Below are 17,382 nucleotides of genomic sequence, written 5' to 3' on the forward strand. Positions count from 1 at the left end.
TTTGAGAGGGACTAGGGGTTCTACAGTGAAATTGTATAATAAGAACTAACCCAAACAGCAATAGGCAAGGCAAAATTGACATGGGAGAGAGGCATAAAGCAGTCACAGGTGTTATTAGAGAGAGCTAAGACAACAACTGGAAATAGTGATAACGTTTGGGCTAAGGCTAAACAGAATAAACAGGACAGGGTACCGTGTAAAGGAACAGTCCAGCAGGCATCAGCTGTGCAGCTGAGTGATCATAAGGTCCAGTAAACAGCAATATGTGAGTCCGAGAGCAGTTCAAATTGGTGCTTCAGCACAGCTAGCAGGGAGCACAGTTGTAGTTTGCGTGTGCTAGCGGGCCGGGGCTGGCAGATGGATCTTCGTGGTCGTCGCAACGGGAAGCCTGTTGAAACCACATCAGACTATTTAGTCGGCAAACCAGTCGTGTTGGATCGGCGGGGCTCAGTGTCAACACTAGGAGGTCCCGTCCAGTTGACAGAGAGGTAGATAGCCGGGAGATGGGCCTGAGGCTAGCTCAAGGCTAACTGGTGCTTGCTATAGGGCAATGGTAATCAGCCAACAACAGGTTGCAGCTAGCAAGCTGGTTGTGATGATCCGGCGCTAGGGTCCAGTGATTCCGGCAGAAAGTCCAATAAGCTCTGGGTCGATAGCACGCTGGGTCGATAGCACGCTGTGCAGACTGGCCGACGAATTGTCCAGGCTAGAGCTAGAGCTGGCTGGTGGATAGTGTAGGCCACGGACAGTGGTGAAGACGCTAACGGTGACTAATAGCAAGTAGCCATTCAGTTGCGGCTACACTAGTTTCAGCTTACGGTTCTTGATGAAAGTTATAAAGAAATAATAGAATCCTTTCCACGTTGGGTGAGGCGGGTTGCAGGAAAGTATATTTAGTTAAAGAATGAAAAGTAAAAATTGAGAAATATATACAAAATAGACAAAAAAACAAGAAACGGGATATTTACACAAGGACGATGAATAAAAGCGACCGCACTGCTACGCCATCTTGGTGCTACGCCATCTTGGTGGGTCTGAAGAAACAGCAGTCTGTGTTTACTCACAGCCGAGACATCAGTGACGCTGCAGTGAAAGCTAGCTACCTCATTGCTAATGAAATCGCAGTGGCTTCAAAACCATTTAGTGAGGGTGAATTTGTAAAAACATGCATGATGAAGGCAGCAGAGATTGTGTGCCCTGAAAAGCACCAGGCTTTTGCAAATATCAGCCTGACAAGAAACACAGTTGCAGACAGGATTTCCGATCTTTCAGTGGATTTGGACAGCCAGTTGAAGCAAAAAGTAAAGTCATTTATTGCGTTTTCGGTTGCAATTGATGAAAGCACGGACATTACAGATGTTGCACAACTGGCCATTTTCATCCGCGGAGTTGATGACACATTGACCGTCACCGAGGTGTTCGTGGAGTTGGTGCCGATGACAGATACAACGACAGCAGCTGATATTTTCACTGCACTCGTCGGCGCGCTGGACAGGGTCGGAGTGGACTGGTCCCGCACTGTCAGCCTGGCTACAGATGGTGCGCCCTCAATTATCGGGAAAAAAGCAGGCGTTGTGACAAAGTTCAGAGAGAAAGTGCAATCTGCAAATGGAGGACGTGATTTTTGGACTTTTCACTGTATTTTGCACCAGGAGGCTTTGTGTTGCAAGTCATTAAAGATGGATAACGTCATGAAGGTGGTCATCCAAACTGTTAATTTCATCCGATCCAGAAGCCTGAATCACCGTCAGTTTGACAGCCTTCTCAGAGAGAAAGACCACATCTATGGCCTGCCATACCACACAGAGGTAAGATGGTTAAGCCGAGGTGCTGTGCTGAGGCGTTTCTTTGATTTACGAGATGAAATTGCAAACCAGTGTTAGAATGTAATTCCGCAGAATGGATGCAGGACCTTGCATTTATGGTGGATGTTACAGAGCACCTGAATAACTTGAACAAACAGCTGCAAGGGCGCAACAAAGTTACCACGCAGTATTATGACAGTATTATGACAGCATTATGACCGCATACTCCTGAGTGGCGCAGTGGTCTAAGGCACTGCATCGCAGTGCTAACTGTGCCACTAGAGATCCTGGTTCGAATCCAGGCTCTGTCGCAGCCGGCCGCGACCGGGAGACTCATGGGTGGCGCACAATTGGTCCAGCATCGTCCAGGGTAGCGGAGGGAATGGCCGGCAGGGATGTAGCTCAGTTGGTAGAGCATGGCGTTTGCAACGCCAGGGTTGTGGATTTGATTCCCACGGGGGGGCAGTATAAAAAAAATATATATGTATTCACTAACTGTAAGTCGCTCTGGATAAGAGCGTCTGCTAAATGACTAAAATGTAAATGTAAAATACGTTCTTTCAAGTTGAAATTGTCATTGTGGGAGACGCAACTCGCCGGTGGTGATGCAGCTCACTTCCCCTGTCTGAAAAATGTGTGCGCGACCCAACATGTGGCAGACATGAAGCGGTTCAAAGATAAAATAACGGGACTGTTAAGGGAGTTTGAGCAACGCTTTCAGATTTTTGGTGAACTGGAGAAAGACTTCAAAGTTTTTTGTTCGCCATTCACGGTGAATCCCTCTGATCTGCCCGTCAGCATCCAACTTGAAATAATAGACTTGCAGTGTGACTCGGATTTGAAGGGCAAATTTGCCGCAGCTGGCTTGGACACATTTTATCAGAATCTCTTGCCAGGTTACCCCAACTTGACAGCCCTCGCTGCAAAACGGTTGTGCATGTTTGGAACCACATATCTTTGTGAGCAAGTTCTCTGTAATGAGCATAAATAAAACAAAGCTGCGCTCAAGGCTCACGCACAAGCACTTGAATCACATCCTGAAGTTGGCTGCCACTCAGGATGTGACGCCTGATATTGATGCGCTGGTGAAAGCTAAAAGATGCCAGGTATCAGGAGTCAAATAAACTATGCAACCCCACTTAAAGTGCTGCATGAGACACCCTGATATAGTTCTGTGATCTGTGATATACTTCTGTGAATCACTGAGGCATTGTGTGTTTGTGTGTTGTTTGTCCTCAGAATTTCAAATAACTTGAGGTGTTTTATGATTAATAGTGATGTTGTGCTTTTGGACACACTGTCCTCAGGCTCCAGCTTTATGTTTATATGTTTTTATGTTGATGTGCTATTGTTTTTAATTGTTTTTATTTTATTTGTATATTTAACCTATTCTTGACTCTGTGGTTCTTGCACTTGTTTGGGGAACAGAATTTCATTATTTGTATCTACATTTCTGCCTGAGAAATGACACCCTGATATAGTTCTGTGATCTGTGAAACAGTTATGTGAATCACTGAGGCATTGTGTGTTTGTGTGTTCTTTTTCTTTAGAATTTTCAAATAAACTTGAGGTGTTTTATGATTAATAGTGATGTTGTGCTTGTACTATTTTGGACACACTGTCCTCAGGCTCCAGCTTTATGTTTTATGTTGATAGTATTAAAACAAAGAAAACAATCTGAAGTTGTTGTTTTTAAGTTATATATACCATGATTTTACCGGTCCGGCCCACTTGGGAATAGATTTTCCTCCATGTGGCCCCTGAGCTAAAATGAGTTTGACACCCCTGCTCTAGTGCGTCTTTATACAAAACAGTAACATTATATTTCACTGTTTCAGACTCTTTTTCCAGACCACTCATATGTGAATGTGTGCATGAGCAATGACAGTTGATATAATCATGATTAAAAAGAGGAAGATTTACAATTGAACAACTTTTCCCATACAGCTTGGTTTCTTCTACAAAAGACGAAATGAGAACCTCAAACCTGCGTGGGAAATGTATATATGTCAAAGGGGAAACGCCTTCTGTTAACCTACACATCTAACATTGGTCATGAAAAGTTTTGCATTTAAAAAAGAAACTGAGCATGCTAAACCACGTGAGTGTGGCCTAAGCAGAAGTGGTCGGCATGTGTGTGCGCAATCCACACAATAAGTGATTACTGTCTTCTTTTAGCTACTGTATGTGCATATCTGATTATATTAGGTTAATTTGAATTAGACTGCTTCATTTAACTATGCAAACTAGTCAACCAAAGCACCACTAGTAAAACAGCGCGCAATCGGGATTCACTATCGATCAGAGGAATAAATATTGGCACGACATAGGCTGTTTACTGTAGGTTAAAGTTCGTCTTACCAAACCAGTACTCAAAGCCATGAGGTTCGATTCCAGTTGAGAAGAGATAATTATCACAACTCGACTTCGGTGAGTTTTTTTTCTGTACCCTACTGTAATACTTTTGGACTGGAGTTTTGCACCCAGTTCTTCAGTGTTCATGCATTAATTAACCGCATCCTATCTTTACAATCACCTGAGGTTTCTGCCATGCTGTTGTGAGATACTGTATCATATAATCGTAAATCATCTAGACAAATTGAAATGTCATGATCTCTAAAACAATGGAAACACATTTTAAACTCATGGACGTTCTACAAAGGGGAGAAATCACACTGTTCAGACCTATACATTCATTGGTTCAGACATCAGTTTTTAACTAAACATCCCGAACCAGCTTGGTCTCAGACTAAATTTAACATACTGAATTTAAACCTGGGACACTCAAATTAGTATAATTTTGTATGTTTGTTATGGTTACATAAGACAAAAGCTTACATTCATTAGTCCATTGTTGAGATAATGTTTTTCATGTCAGCAATCAAGTTTTCAAGATATATAACTTTAACATTCTGTATTTTTTAAGTTATACATCTTGAAATCTTGATTGCTGACATGCAAAAAAAATGTGGGACTATATAAACAATTGACTAATGAAACAAATACCAAAATATAGTTTTTGGGTGGAGTTTTCCTTTAAGGTAAGGTAGTTGGTCAGGGTGGGTAGGCATATGAAGTCTAGCAACCCAAATGTAGTGTGTTCGAATCTCATCAAGGACAACTTTTGCATTTTAACTAATTTGCAAATTTGCAACTACTTACTACTTTTTAGCTACTTTGCTACTACTTAGCATCTTAGCTAACCCTTCACCTAACAGTAATCTTAACCACTAACCTTAACCCCTAGCCTAGCTAACGTTAGCCACCAAGCTAACGTTAGCCAAAACTAATTGGAATTCGTAACATATCATACGCTTTGCATATTCGTAACATATCATACGAATTGTAATTTGTAACATATGATACTAAATGGATGATGGACATCCACAAATTAATACATACTATACGTAACCTAACATACTAATTGGAGTACTATGTTATGTCTAACCCTGACTCCAAGTTGCCCGAAAATGTGTAGTAGCTTGGATGTTGAGCAAATGTAGTCACTGTTCAATAGGCAAAATGATTTAATAATAGTTAACAATAACTTTGGTTTTGATCTACAACTTTATTTTCAATGTGAATAATCATTGACGAACAATACTCCCTTTTCATATCTCTATTCTTTAAATATACATTTTCATCTTAATATGATGCAAGCAAACTTAATGTGTTTGATGATTTGCTTATGGTGTTGAATAAACAGTCATAGCAGTCCATGCATTAAAGGATAAGTCCACCCAAAAACGATCCTTTACTATTTGTTTCATTAGTCCATTGTTGACATAATCCCAAAATGTTTTGCTTGTCAGCACTCAAGTTTTGAAGATATTTAACTTTCAAAATACAGAAATCTATGATGCTGCATTTTACATCATAGAGGATAATTTCTTTATTTTGAAAGTTACAAAACCTTTTGGGACTACAAAACACACAGCCAAGGCAACAAAGGAGTGGGTCAAGAAGAAGCACATTAAGGTCCTGGAGTGGCCTAGCCAGTCTCCAGACCTTAATCCCACAGAAAATATGTGGAGGGAGCTGAAGGTTCGAGTAGCCAAACGTCAGCCTCGAAACCTTAATGACTTGGAGAAGATCTGCAAAGAGGAGTGGGACAAAATCCCTCCTAAGATGTGTGCAAACCTGGTGGCCAACTACAAGAAACGTCTGACCTCTGTGATTGCCAACAAGGGTTTTGCCACCAAGTACTATGTCATGTTTTGCAGAGGGGCCAAATACTTATTTCCCTCATTAAAATGCAAATCAATTTATAACATATTTGACATGCGTTTTTCTGGATTTTGTTGTTGTTATTCTGTCTCTCACTGTTCAAATAAACCTACCATTAAAATTATAGACTGATCATGTCTTTGTCAGTGGGCAAAAGTACAAAATCAGCAGGGGATCAAATACTTTTTTCCCTCACTGTATGTCAACAATGGACTAATGAAACAAATACCAAAATTTTGTTTTTGGGTGGAGTTTTCCTTTAACCTCTTGGTGGGCAATGATCTCCTTGTTTCCATGTCAACAGTGGACATAGTTGGTTAAAATGGTACTAACCATACACTGACATATTTATATGCATAGGTAGTTGGTAGGCTACAACCTAATGTGACATCCCACTGGGCAAAACTAGTTGAATCAATGTTATTTCCACATCATTTCAACCCCAAAATTCTATGTGATGATGTTAAATCAACGTGGAAAACTGATTGGATATGAAAAAAGTAATCAACGTAAGGGCATTTCGTATTTTTTTCACCCGACTTTTAACCTAAATCCAATGACATGGTGAAATGTTTTGTTGATTTCACGTTGAATTCATGTTAGTTGACAACTCAACCAAATGTAAATCAAAACTAGACGTTGAACTGACATCTGTGTCCTGAGTCTGTGGGATGGTAGCTACAGACAATAGGTATATCACCCCTTGGTTTAGACAGCAGCAAAGAGGATCTCCAAACTAAGACATGGTTCCCAACAGGCCTACCAAATTAAGGATATAAGTAAACAAAATTGCTTTTATTTGGAATTGAACTATTTTGATGAGCAATGGTACAGTGCTGATCTTTGATAGGGAAATATTTAATGTACAAAACCACAAATGGCTTGATAACAATGAGTTGCTACAGGCAAATAGAGAGAGAGGCCAAGTCTTACTGATAGCCTATATAAAAGTGGTTCACTGCACACAGTTTAATGAATGCCACACTGATTTCACTGCAAATCTAATAAAGTACCAATACCAGTTGAGCATGTGATAAGTGTCTTTGATAAGTCACACTGCACAAGGGTAAACTATTGGCCTAACCCAATAAATGACAAGCTAATGTCTCAGGCAATGGGAAATAGTTTTTCTAACATTTTAAAATACAACTCTATTCTGATAAAACAAAGGACAAAGAACAGCGGCTGGCGTTGCCATTATATAAATAGGCCGTCTATACTTTCACACTAGTTCTCAAGTCTGGCCCAAAGCATCCATCAACCCCTTCAACATGACAAGTGAACATACACACAGCACATGGCCAGAGAGGAAGAGTCGAAGCGAGAAGGTTAACTCATCCCAAAATCTGTCAACAAAAATAAGACCACGAAGTAAGGAATGGAGGTCCATGAGAGAGTGTAGAATTTGGTCAACAAAACATTTAATTGCTAATTTGCTATGTGAAGCTTATTGATCGAAAAATAAGTTTCATAATGGTTAGGTTGTTATAAATGCACTGATATACATTTACATTTTACATTTTAGTCATTTAGCAGACGCTCTTATCCAGAGCGACTTACAGGAGCAATTAGGGTTAAGTGCCTTGCTCAAGGGCACATTAACGTCATTTAGCTGACGCTCTTAGCCAGAGCGACTCACAAATTGGTGCGTTCACCCTATAGCCAGTGGGATAACCACTTTACAATTTGGGGGGGGGGGGGGGGGGGTAGAAGGATTACTTTATCCTATCCCAGGTATTCCTTAAAGAGGTGGGGTTTCAAATGTCTCCGGAAGGTGGTGAGTGACTCCGCTGTCCTGGCGTCGTGAGGGAGCTTGTTCCACCATTGGGGTGCCAGAGCAGCGAACAGTTTTGACTGGGCTGAGCGGGAACTATGCTTCCGCAGAGGAAGGGGAGCCAGCAGGCCAGAGGTGGATGAACGCAATGCCCTCGTTTGGGTGTAGGGACTGATCAGAGCCTGAAGGTACAGAGGTGCCGTTCCCCTCACTGCTCCATAGGCAAGCACCATGGTCTTGTAGCGGATGCGAGCTTCAACTGGAAGCCAGTGGAGTGTGCGGAGGAGGGGGGTGACGTGAGAGAACTTGGGAAGGTTGAACACCAGACGGGCTGCGGCATTCTGGATGAGTTGTAGGGGTTTAATGGCACAGGCAGGGAGGCCAGCCAACAGCGAGTTGCAGTAGTCCAGACGGGAGATGACAAGTGCCTGGATTAGGACCTGTGCCACTTCCTGTGTAAGGCAGGGTCGTACTCTCCGAATGTTGTAGAGCATGAACCTGCAGGAGCGGGTCACCGCCTTGATGTTGGCGGAGAACGACAGGGTGTTGTCCAGGGTCACGCCTAGGCTCTTCGCACTCTGGGAGGAGGACACAGCGGAGTTGTCAACCGTGATGGCGAGATCATGGAACGGGCAGTCCTTCCCCGGGAGGAAGAGCAGCTCCGTCTTGCCAGGGTTCAGCTTGAGGTGGTGATCCGTCATCCATACTGATATGTCTGCCAGACATGCAGAGATGCGATTCGCCACCTGGTTATCAGAAGGGGGAAAGGAGAAGATTAGTTGTGGTGGCATTTCGTCAACTTTGGCTCAATTTACCCCTTTGCAAAACTATTTTTTACAATCATTAAAGATGAATGCCACAATTTCCATATGCTATTGACTAGCCAAAAAGCAGTCACAATCAAACCACTACTTACTAATTCATTACTAATGGTTTAGTTTAGGCCTGGATTCAATCAGGTTGAATGTTAAACAGCATTAACCAGCGTTGGCCTCATCCGTATAGCTGATGTTTTGGCATAATCATGGTGGCATCCACATTAATGTAGAAGTGTTTAGAAACATATTCTATTCTTATTTACAATAAAAGTGACTCCAAAATGACACAATACATTATTTACCATTAATTTCTACTGGCCACAAAATAATCTGAAACACAACCAAAACAACCAGCAAATGCATCCAACAAGTGTGTAGAGTCACAAGCTTGATGTAATCATTGCGTGCTAGGAATATGGGACCAAATGCCCAACTTTTGACTATTTTAATACACATATAAGTGAATCTGTCCCAATACTTTTGGTCGCCTAAAATAAAGGGACGATACACAAAAAGTGCTGTAATTTCTAAACGGTTCACCTGATATGGATGACAATACCCACAAATGACAGTCTGCACTTTAACCTCATAGTCATTGTATCATTTCGAATACAAAGTGTTGGAGTACAGAGCCAAAACAACAAAAAAGGTCACTGTCCCAATACTTTTGGAGCTCACTATAGTTTAGTAGGATCCCCATTAGCTATTGGACATGCAGGAGCTACTCTTCTGGGGGTCCACATAAAATATACAACCACATGACTGAGTACAGAACAGTTATAGACAAGAACAACATAAGATACTATTACATTACATTAAAAGATTAATGAAGTAATATATTGGCAAGACCCTGGTGATAATTAATTAATTAAATATAAGTAGGCCTAACTTACTGGTTACCTTACACCTGCATGTATTGCTCCTGTAACAGGAGGTAGGTGGATCATGTTATTAATGTCACATTCTTGGCAGCCTGTGTGGAAATGTGATACAATGAGTGTTAACTCAAAATGCCCACAGTCACCTAATTGGTTATGTACAGTAGCTAGTCAAACAAAATGTTTGGTTAAAAGTGTCACCCCAGGTGACAAAAACTCAGTGGGTCTCTCGATCACCGTCTGTGTTGTACATGGTCTTGAAATATTACCTTAGGCTTACACCTTGTTTCAATAATTTGACAAATGTGTTACCACATCCAGTATATTGCATCTATTGCACAATGCACACATACAGTGCATTCGGAGGGTATTCAGACCACTTAACTTTTTCCACATTTTGTTACGTTACAACCTTATTCTAAAATGGATTAAATTATTTTTTTACTCATCAATCTACACACAATACCCCATAATGACAAAGCAAAAACAGGTTTTCAGAAATTCTTGCAAAAATGTAATATTAAAATAAACTTCTTTACATAAGTATTCAGACCCTTTGCTATGAGACTCGAAATTGAGCTCAGGTCCATCCTGTTTCCATTGATCATCCTTGAGATGTTTCTACAACCTGATTGGTCCACCTGTGGTACAAACAATTGATTGGACATGATTTGGAAAGGCACACACCTGTCTATATAAGGTCCCACAGTTCACAGTGCATGTCAGAGCAAAAACCAAGCCATGAGGTCGAAGGAATTGTCCGTAGAGCTCCGAGACAGGATTGTGTCAAGGCACAGATCTGGGGAATTTACCAAAAAATGTCTGCAGCATTGAAGGTCCCCAAGAACACAGTGGCCTCCATCATTCTTTTTTTTTATTTTTTTTATTTTTATTCTTAAATGGAAGAAGTTTGGAACCACCAAGACTCTTCCTAGAGCTGGCCGCCCGGTCAAACTGAGCAATCAGGGGAGAAGGGCCTTGGTCAGGGAGGTGACCAAGAACTCGATGGTCACTCTAACAGAGCTCCAGAGTTCCTCTGTGGAGATGGGAGAACCTTCCAGAAGGACAACCATCTCTGCAGCACTCCACCAATCAGGCCTTTATGGTAGAGTGGCCAGATGGAAGCCACTCCTCAGTAAAAGTGACATGACATCCCGCTTGGAGTTTGCCAAAAGGCACCTAAAGGACTCTCAAATCATGAGAAACAAGATTCTCTGGTCTGATGAAACCATGATTGACACTTTGGCCTGAATGCCAAGCGTCACGTCTGGAGGAAACCAGGCGTCGCTCATCACCTGGCCAATAGCATCCCTATGGTGAAGCATGGTGGTGGCAGCGTCATGCTGTTGGGGATGTTTTTCAGCGGCAGGGACTGGGAGACTAGTCAGGATCGAGGGAAAGATGAACAGAGCAAAGTACAGAGAGATCCTTGATGAAAACCTGCTCCAGAGGGCTCAGGAGGTTCACCTTCCAACAGGACAACGACCCTAAGCCCTCAGCCAAGACAACGAAGGAGTGGCTTCGGGACAAGTCTCTGAATGTCCTTGAGTGGCCCAGCCAGAGACCGGACTTGAACCTGATCGAACATCTCTGGAGAGACCTGAAAATAGCTGTGCAGAGACGCTCCCCATCCAACCTGACAGAGCTTAAGAGAATCTGCAGAGAAGAATGGGAGAAACTCCTCAAATACAGGTGTGCCAAGATTGTAGCGTCATACCCAAGAAGACTCAAGGCTGTAATCACTGCCAAAGGTGCTTCAACAAAGTAATGAGTAAAGGGTCTGAATACTTATGTAAATGTGATATTTTATTTTTTCATTTTTAATACATTTACAAAAAATGTCTTTAAACCTGTTTTTGCTTTGTCATTACGGGGTATTGTGTGTAGATTGATTAGGGGGAAAAACAATTTCATCCATTTTAGAATAAGGCTGTAAAGTAACAAAATGTGGAAAAAGGGAAGGGGTGTGAATACTTTCCGAATGCACTGTACACTAGCCTGAGAGGAAGTGTGGACAGGTAGATGCTACTCTGATTTGAGACATGTAGAGTAAGCCTTAATCGCTTTTCTAGACCAAATATATTGATTACTGATCTGTAGAGGATTCATTCAAAAGTATGTGGGCCCAGGCAATGATGACTAGCAATGATGGAAGTATGAAGAAAAAAATAAATGTATGCACTCACTAACTGTAAAGTCGCTCTGGATAAGAGCGTCTGCTAAATGACTAAAATTTAAAAAATTTAAAATAAAGATCACTCATTCAAAGCAGGAAAAGTTAAGACGGAAATGAAATGCGGATGTGGTTGTGGTGGCGATGTAAGCTGTCATAACGACATTGTTCTCTGCGCAACAGTATCAGACAGACTTCAGTCAAAAGTCTACTTGTACTAGTTGGCTCCTGACAGAGTACTCAAGATGTCCCCTAACTGTTCATGTGGCTCCCTCTAGTGCGTCTTTATACAAAACAGTAACATTATATTTCACTGTTTCAGACTCTTTTTCCAGACCACTCATATGTGAATGTGTGCATGAGCAATGACAGTTGATTTAATCATGATTAAAAAGAGGAAGATTTACAATTGAACAACTTTTCCCATACAGCTTGGTTTCTTCTACAAAAGACGAAATGAGAACCTCAAACCTGCGTGGGAAACGTATATATGTCAAAGGGGAAACGCCTTCTGTTAACCTACACATCTTACATTGGTCAAGAAAAGTTAAAAAAAGAAACTGAGCATGCTAAACCACGTGAGTGTGGCCTAAGCAGAAGTGGTCGGCATGTGTGTGCGCAATCCACACAATAAGTGATTACTGTCTTCTTTTAGCTACTGTATGTGCATATCTGATTATATTAGGTTAATTTGAATTAGACTGCTTCATTTAACTATGCAAACTAGTCAACCAAAGCACCACTAGCCTAGAGCAGATTGCAGGTCCAGTGCGGTTTGTGTAGGGTTTTTTGTAAAACAGCGCGCAAACGGGATTCACTATCAATCAGAGGAATAAATATTGGCACGACATAGGCTGTTTACTGTAGGTTAAAGTTCGTCTTACCAAACCAGTACTCAAAGCCATGAGGTTCGATTCCAGTTGAGAAGAGATAATTATCACAACTCGACTTCGGTGAGTTTTTTTTCTGTACCCTACTGTAATACTTTTGGACTGGAGTTTTGCACCCAGTTCTTCAGTGTTCATGCATTAATTAACCGCAGCCTATCTTTACAATCACCTGAGGTTTCTGCCATGCTGTTGTGAGATACTGTATCATATAATCGTAAATCATCTAGACAAATTGAAATGTCATGATCTCTAAAACAATGGAAACACATTTTAAACTCATGGACGTTCTACAAACGGGAGAAATCACACTGTTCAGACCTATACAGTCATTGGTTCAGACATCAGTTTTTAACTAAACATCCCGAACCAGCTTGGTCTCATAGACTAAATTTAACATACTGAATTTAAACCTGGGACACTCAAATTAGTATAATTTTTTATGTTTGTTATGGTTACATAAGACAAAGGCTTACATTCATTAGTCCATTGTTGAGATAATGTTTTTCATGTCAGCAATCAAGTTTTCAAGATATATAACTTCAACATTCTGTATTTTTTAAGTTGTACATCTTGAAAACTTGATTGCTGACATGCAAAAAGAATTTGGGACTATATCAACAATTGACTAATGAAACAAATACCAAAATATAGTTTTTGGGTGGAGTTTTCCTTTAATGGGTGGAGTTTTCCTTTAAGGTAAGGTAGTTGGTCAGGGTGGGTAGGCATATGAAGTCTAGCAACCCAAATGTAGTGTGTTCGAATCTCATCAAGGACAACTTTTGCATTTTAACTAATTAGCAAATTTGCAACTACTTACTACTTTTTAGCTACTTTGCTACTACTTAGCATCTTAGCTAACCCTTCACCTAACAATAATCTTAACCATTAACCTTAACCCCTAGCCTAGCTAACGTTAGCCACCAAGATAACGTTAGCCAAAACTAATTGGAATTCGTAACATATCATACGCTTTGCATATTCGTAACATATCATACGAATTGTAATTTGTAACATATGATACTAAATGGATGATGGACATCCACAAATTAATACATACCATACGTAACCTAACATACTAATTGGAGTACTATGTTATGTCTAACCCTGACTCCAAGTTGCCCGAAAATGTGTAGTAGCTTGGATGTTGAGCAAATGTAGTCACTGTTCAATAGGCAAAATAATTGAATAATACTTAACAATAACTTTGTTTTGATCTACAACTTTATTTTCAATGTGAATAATCGTTGACGAACAATTCTCCCTTTTCATATCTCTATTCTTTAAATATACATTTTCATCTTAATATGATGCAAGAAAACATAATGTGTTTGATGATTTGCTTATGGTGTTGAATAAACAGTCATAGCAGTCCATGCATTAAAGGTCCACCCAAAAACGATCCTTTACTATTTGTTTCATTAGTCCATTGTTGACATAATCCCAAAATGTTTTGCTTGTCAGCACTCAAGTTTTCAAGATATTTAACTTTCAAAATACAGAAATCTATGATGCTGCATTTTACATCATAGAGGATAATTTCTTTATTTTGAAAGTTACAAAACCTTTCGGGACTACAAAACACACTGCCAAGGCAACAAAGGAGTGGCTCAAGAAGAAGCATATTAAGGTCCTGGAGTGGCCTAGCCAGTCTCCAGACCTTAATCCCATAGAAAACTGTGGAGGGAGCTGAAGGTTCGAGTTGCCAAACGTCAGGCTCAAAACCTTAATGACTTGGAGAAGATCTGCAAAGAGGAGTGGAACAAAATCCCTCCTGAGATGTGTGCAAACCTGGTGGCTAACTACAAGAAACGTCTGACCTCTGTGATTGCCAACAAGGGTTTTGCCACCAAGTACTAAGTCATGTTTTGCAGAGGGGTCAAATACTTATTTCCCTCATTAAAATGCAAATCAATTTCTAACATTTTTTACATGCGTTTTTCTGGATTTTTTTGTTGCTATTCTGTCTCTCACTGTTCAAATAAACCTACCATTAAAATTATGGACTGATCATGTCTTTGTCAGTGGGCAAACGTACAAAATCAGCAGGGGATCAAATACATTTTTCCCTCACTGTATCTGCCCCTCTCATTGGATAGAATGGTCCCACCTGATCTTGCCTCCTCGTGCCTGCCTTCCATCTTTGAGGACATCTTGTCAATATAATAGATCATATTTGACATGGCCCAAACGAGGGAAGATCTCAATTTCATACTCCTAACATCCTCACTCCTCGTCTCCTTTTCAAAACCCATTGGATGAGAACCAGATGTCCCTCCCCTCTGACCTTCTCCTCCAATGGGTTTTGAGGAGAGAGGACAGTGGACACATGGAGTGTGCAATTAAGATCATCCCAGAATCTCAGGTAAGATGGCTTTCCAAGAATGCCAATTCCTTTCCCCTTTTATAGGGTTACAGAGGAATTGAGTACTGCTGCTTAGTGGTGGACCTCTAAAAAGCTCCTGCCTGTTACACTAAGAGAAATCAGTTACAGTAGCCTACTAGGTAGTAACACTATGCCTAGTGTATGAGATGGCAGTAGTCATACAAATGATTAGTTGCTTCATTATTTACTACAGGATATCCCCTCAAGTTGACATAACATGTAGCCTACAGTCAAATTTCAGTGAGGCTTAAAGGGATAGTTCATGATTTTGGTAATGAGCCTCTTTATCTACTTCCCCAGAGTCAGATTAACTTGTTTATACAATTTTTATGTCTCTGTGTTCAGTTTGAAGGAAGTTGCTAACTTGTGTTAGCGCAATTGCTAAATAATTTATTATTAGCGCAATGACTGGAAGTCTACAGGAACAGCTAGCATGAGGTTCCTGTAGACTGCCAAAATCCCGAACTATCCCTATAAATCTCTTTACTCTTGCTCAGTGACGATCCTGATTGATGCCTCTTGTATTGGTTTAAAAGCATTGTGTTTTAAGTGAAATTACATTTATATGCGTATTGTATTTCCCTCTCTGTTTGCAGTAAAATGCCACTGTGTGAAAGAAAAGTATGCTATATCCAGTGGATTGTCTACGTCCCCACGTTTGTGGTGGGTCTTCCCCTCAACCTGGCCGCTCTGTGGCTCCTCCTCTTCAGGATGCGTCGATGGACTGAGTCCATGGTGTACCTCAGCAGTCTGATCATCAACGACAGCCTGGTCATCTTCTCTCTGCCCTTCAAGATATACGCCTACGAACACATCTGGGGCCTGAGCATGGGCTTCTGCACCTTCCTGGAGAGCCTGGTGTTCGTCAACATCTATGGGAGCATCATACTGATCGTGTGCATCTCAGGCGACCGCTATGTTTCTCTGCGGTTTCCATTCAACGGCAAGCATCTACACTCGTCACGGAAGGCTGCCCTGGTATGCCTGGCCGTGTGGGTGACGGTATTCGCTTTCACCACGCCCATCTATGAGCTCCACAACAAAAACAACAACGACAGCGGACTGCACAATGACAACGAAACCAGGTGTTTCCAGAACTTCTCCAGCGAAACCTGGAAGAAGAAATGGATCATCATCGCCATGGAGACGGTGTTCACGATCAGCACGGTCGCCATGGTGTTCTTCTCGGTGCGCGTGATGCAGATCCTGAGTGACATGCGGCGACGGAACCCGCTGGACGAGAAGCTGAGGAACAACAAGTCTGTGAAGATCGTCCTGAGCAACCTGGTGGCCTTCCTGCTGTGCTTCATCCCCTACCACGTGGCCGCAGTCGTCTACTTCCTGGCCAAGAACTTCACGGAGGACCGGGGCATCATCGACCCCCTCAGAGATTTCGTCCACATCAGCACCTGTCTGGGCACTGTCAACTGTTTGACGGACGGGGTCTGCTACTACCTCATCCTGAAGGAGAACCTGCTGACTGCCAGCCAGGAGAGGAGGAGGATGTCCACTAGAGGAAACACAGTGGCAAGGCTCAGGGAAATCAACCAGCATCCAATGGACAACATCAAGGTCAAGGAACCTGGAGAGACAGGCTCAGACACCCAGGTCAATGGAGATTGATTGGACTTGCTAGATAGATGTGGCTTATCACCTCTTGGCGCGTGCAGTGTGGAGAGCAGGGTGGAGATGCTTCCCTTGTAGATGGATGGCTATCACCTCTATCTGGGAAATGGAAAACTCAGATCCCCACAGCAGAGAGAGGAGACAAGTCCCTCTAAGAATGAATGAATGGCCAACACTTGTAATAAATGTTTTCAAATCAATCATCCAGCCTTCCATTGTTTTCTCACTCATCACACCTGTGGCCTTTGGTCCTAGTGTTACCTTTAGGAGGCTGAGATCCAAAGAGGTTTCACAGAATATCTCAGAGGGCATATCTAACACTATCTGATCTGATCAACAAAATGAGTCTTGTAATTTGTTCATACTGAGTAGAAGTATCTACATAATAATACACGTTCAGATATGGACTGTTCAGATGTAATCCACCCACTCTCAATCTAGCCAGCCCAAATGTGTACATCCAGACCATTTCAAATCTAAAACGGTATTTCAATGTTTTAGACAATTGCTCTTGATCAACACCTGTTTGTAGGGGGAAAAAAGTATTTAGTCAGCCACCAATTGTGCAAGTTCTCCCACTTAAAAAGATGAGAGAGGCCTGTAATTTTCATCATAGGTACACGTCAACTATGACAGACCAAAATGAGAGAAAAAAAATCCAGAAAATCACATTGTAGGATTTTTAATGAATTTATTTGCAAATTATGGTGGAAAATAAGTATTTGGTCAATAACAAAAGTTTCTCAATACTTTGTTATATACCCTTTGTTGGCAATGACACAGGTCAAACGTTTTCTGTAAGTCTTCA

General features: G+C 41.4%; 1 protein-coding gene across 2 annotated transcripts; it reads left to right on the forward strand.

Moving 5' to 3' along the window:
• The first annotated feature begins 4,071 nt into the window (after positions 1–4,071).
• On the forward strand, positions 4,072–16,772 carry LOC311114727 (lysophosphatidic acid receptor 6-like). 2 transcript variants are annotated; one of them, XM_084189966.1, is made up of 2 exons: positions 4,072–4,235; positions 15,545–16,772. In XM_084189966.1, exon 2 carries the CDS (start codon positions 15,549–15,551, stop codon positions 16,569–16,571), a length of 1,023 nt encoding a protein of 340 aa, XP_084046092.1. In that variant the 5' UTR covers positions 4,072–4,235; positions 15,545–15,548; the 3' UTR covers positions 16,572–16,772. The 2 variants fall into 2 exon arrangements, with proteins under 2 accessions (XP_084046092.1, XP_084046091.1); XM_084189965.1 differs by lacking the exon at positions 4,072–4,235 and adding an exon at positions 12,548–12,628 and having other exon boundaries at positions 15,545–16,767.
• Positions 16,773–17,382: the final 610 nt, after the last annotated feature.

The sequence above is a fragment of the Coregonus lavaretus genome, assembly GCF_964263955.1.
Source record: "Coregonus lavaretus genome assembly, contig: HAP1_SCAFFOLD_358, whole genome shotgun sequence".
Classification (NCBI taxonomy): Eukaryota; Metazoa; Chordata; class Actinopteri; order Salmoniformes; family Salmonidae; genus Coregonus; species Coregonus lavaretus.

Coding starts and splice junctions, on each gene's coding strand:
- LOC311114727 (XM_084189966.1), top strand. CDS start 15,549: ATGCCACTGTGTGAAAGAAAAGTATGCTATATCCAGTGGATTGTCTAC.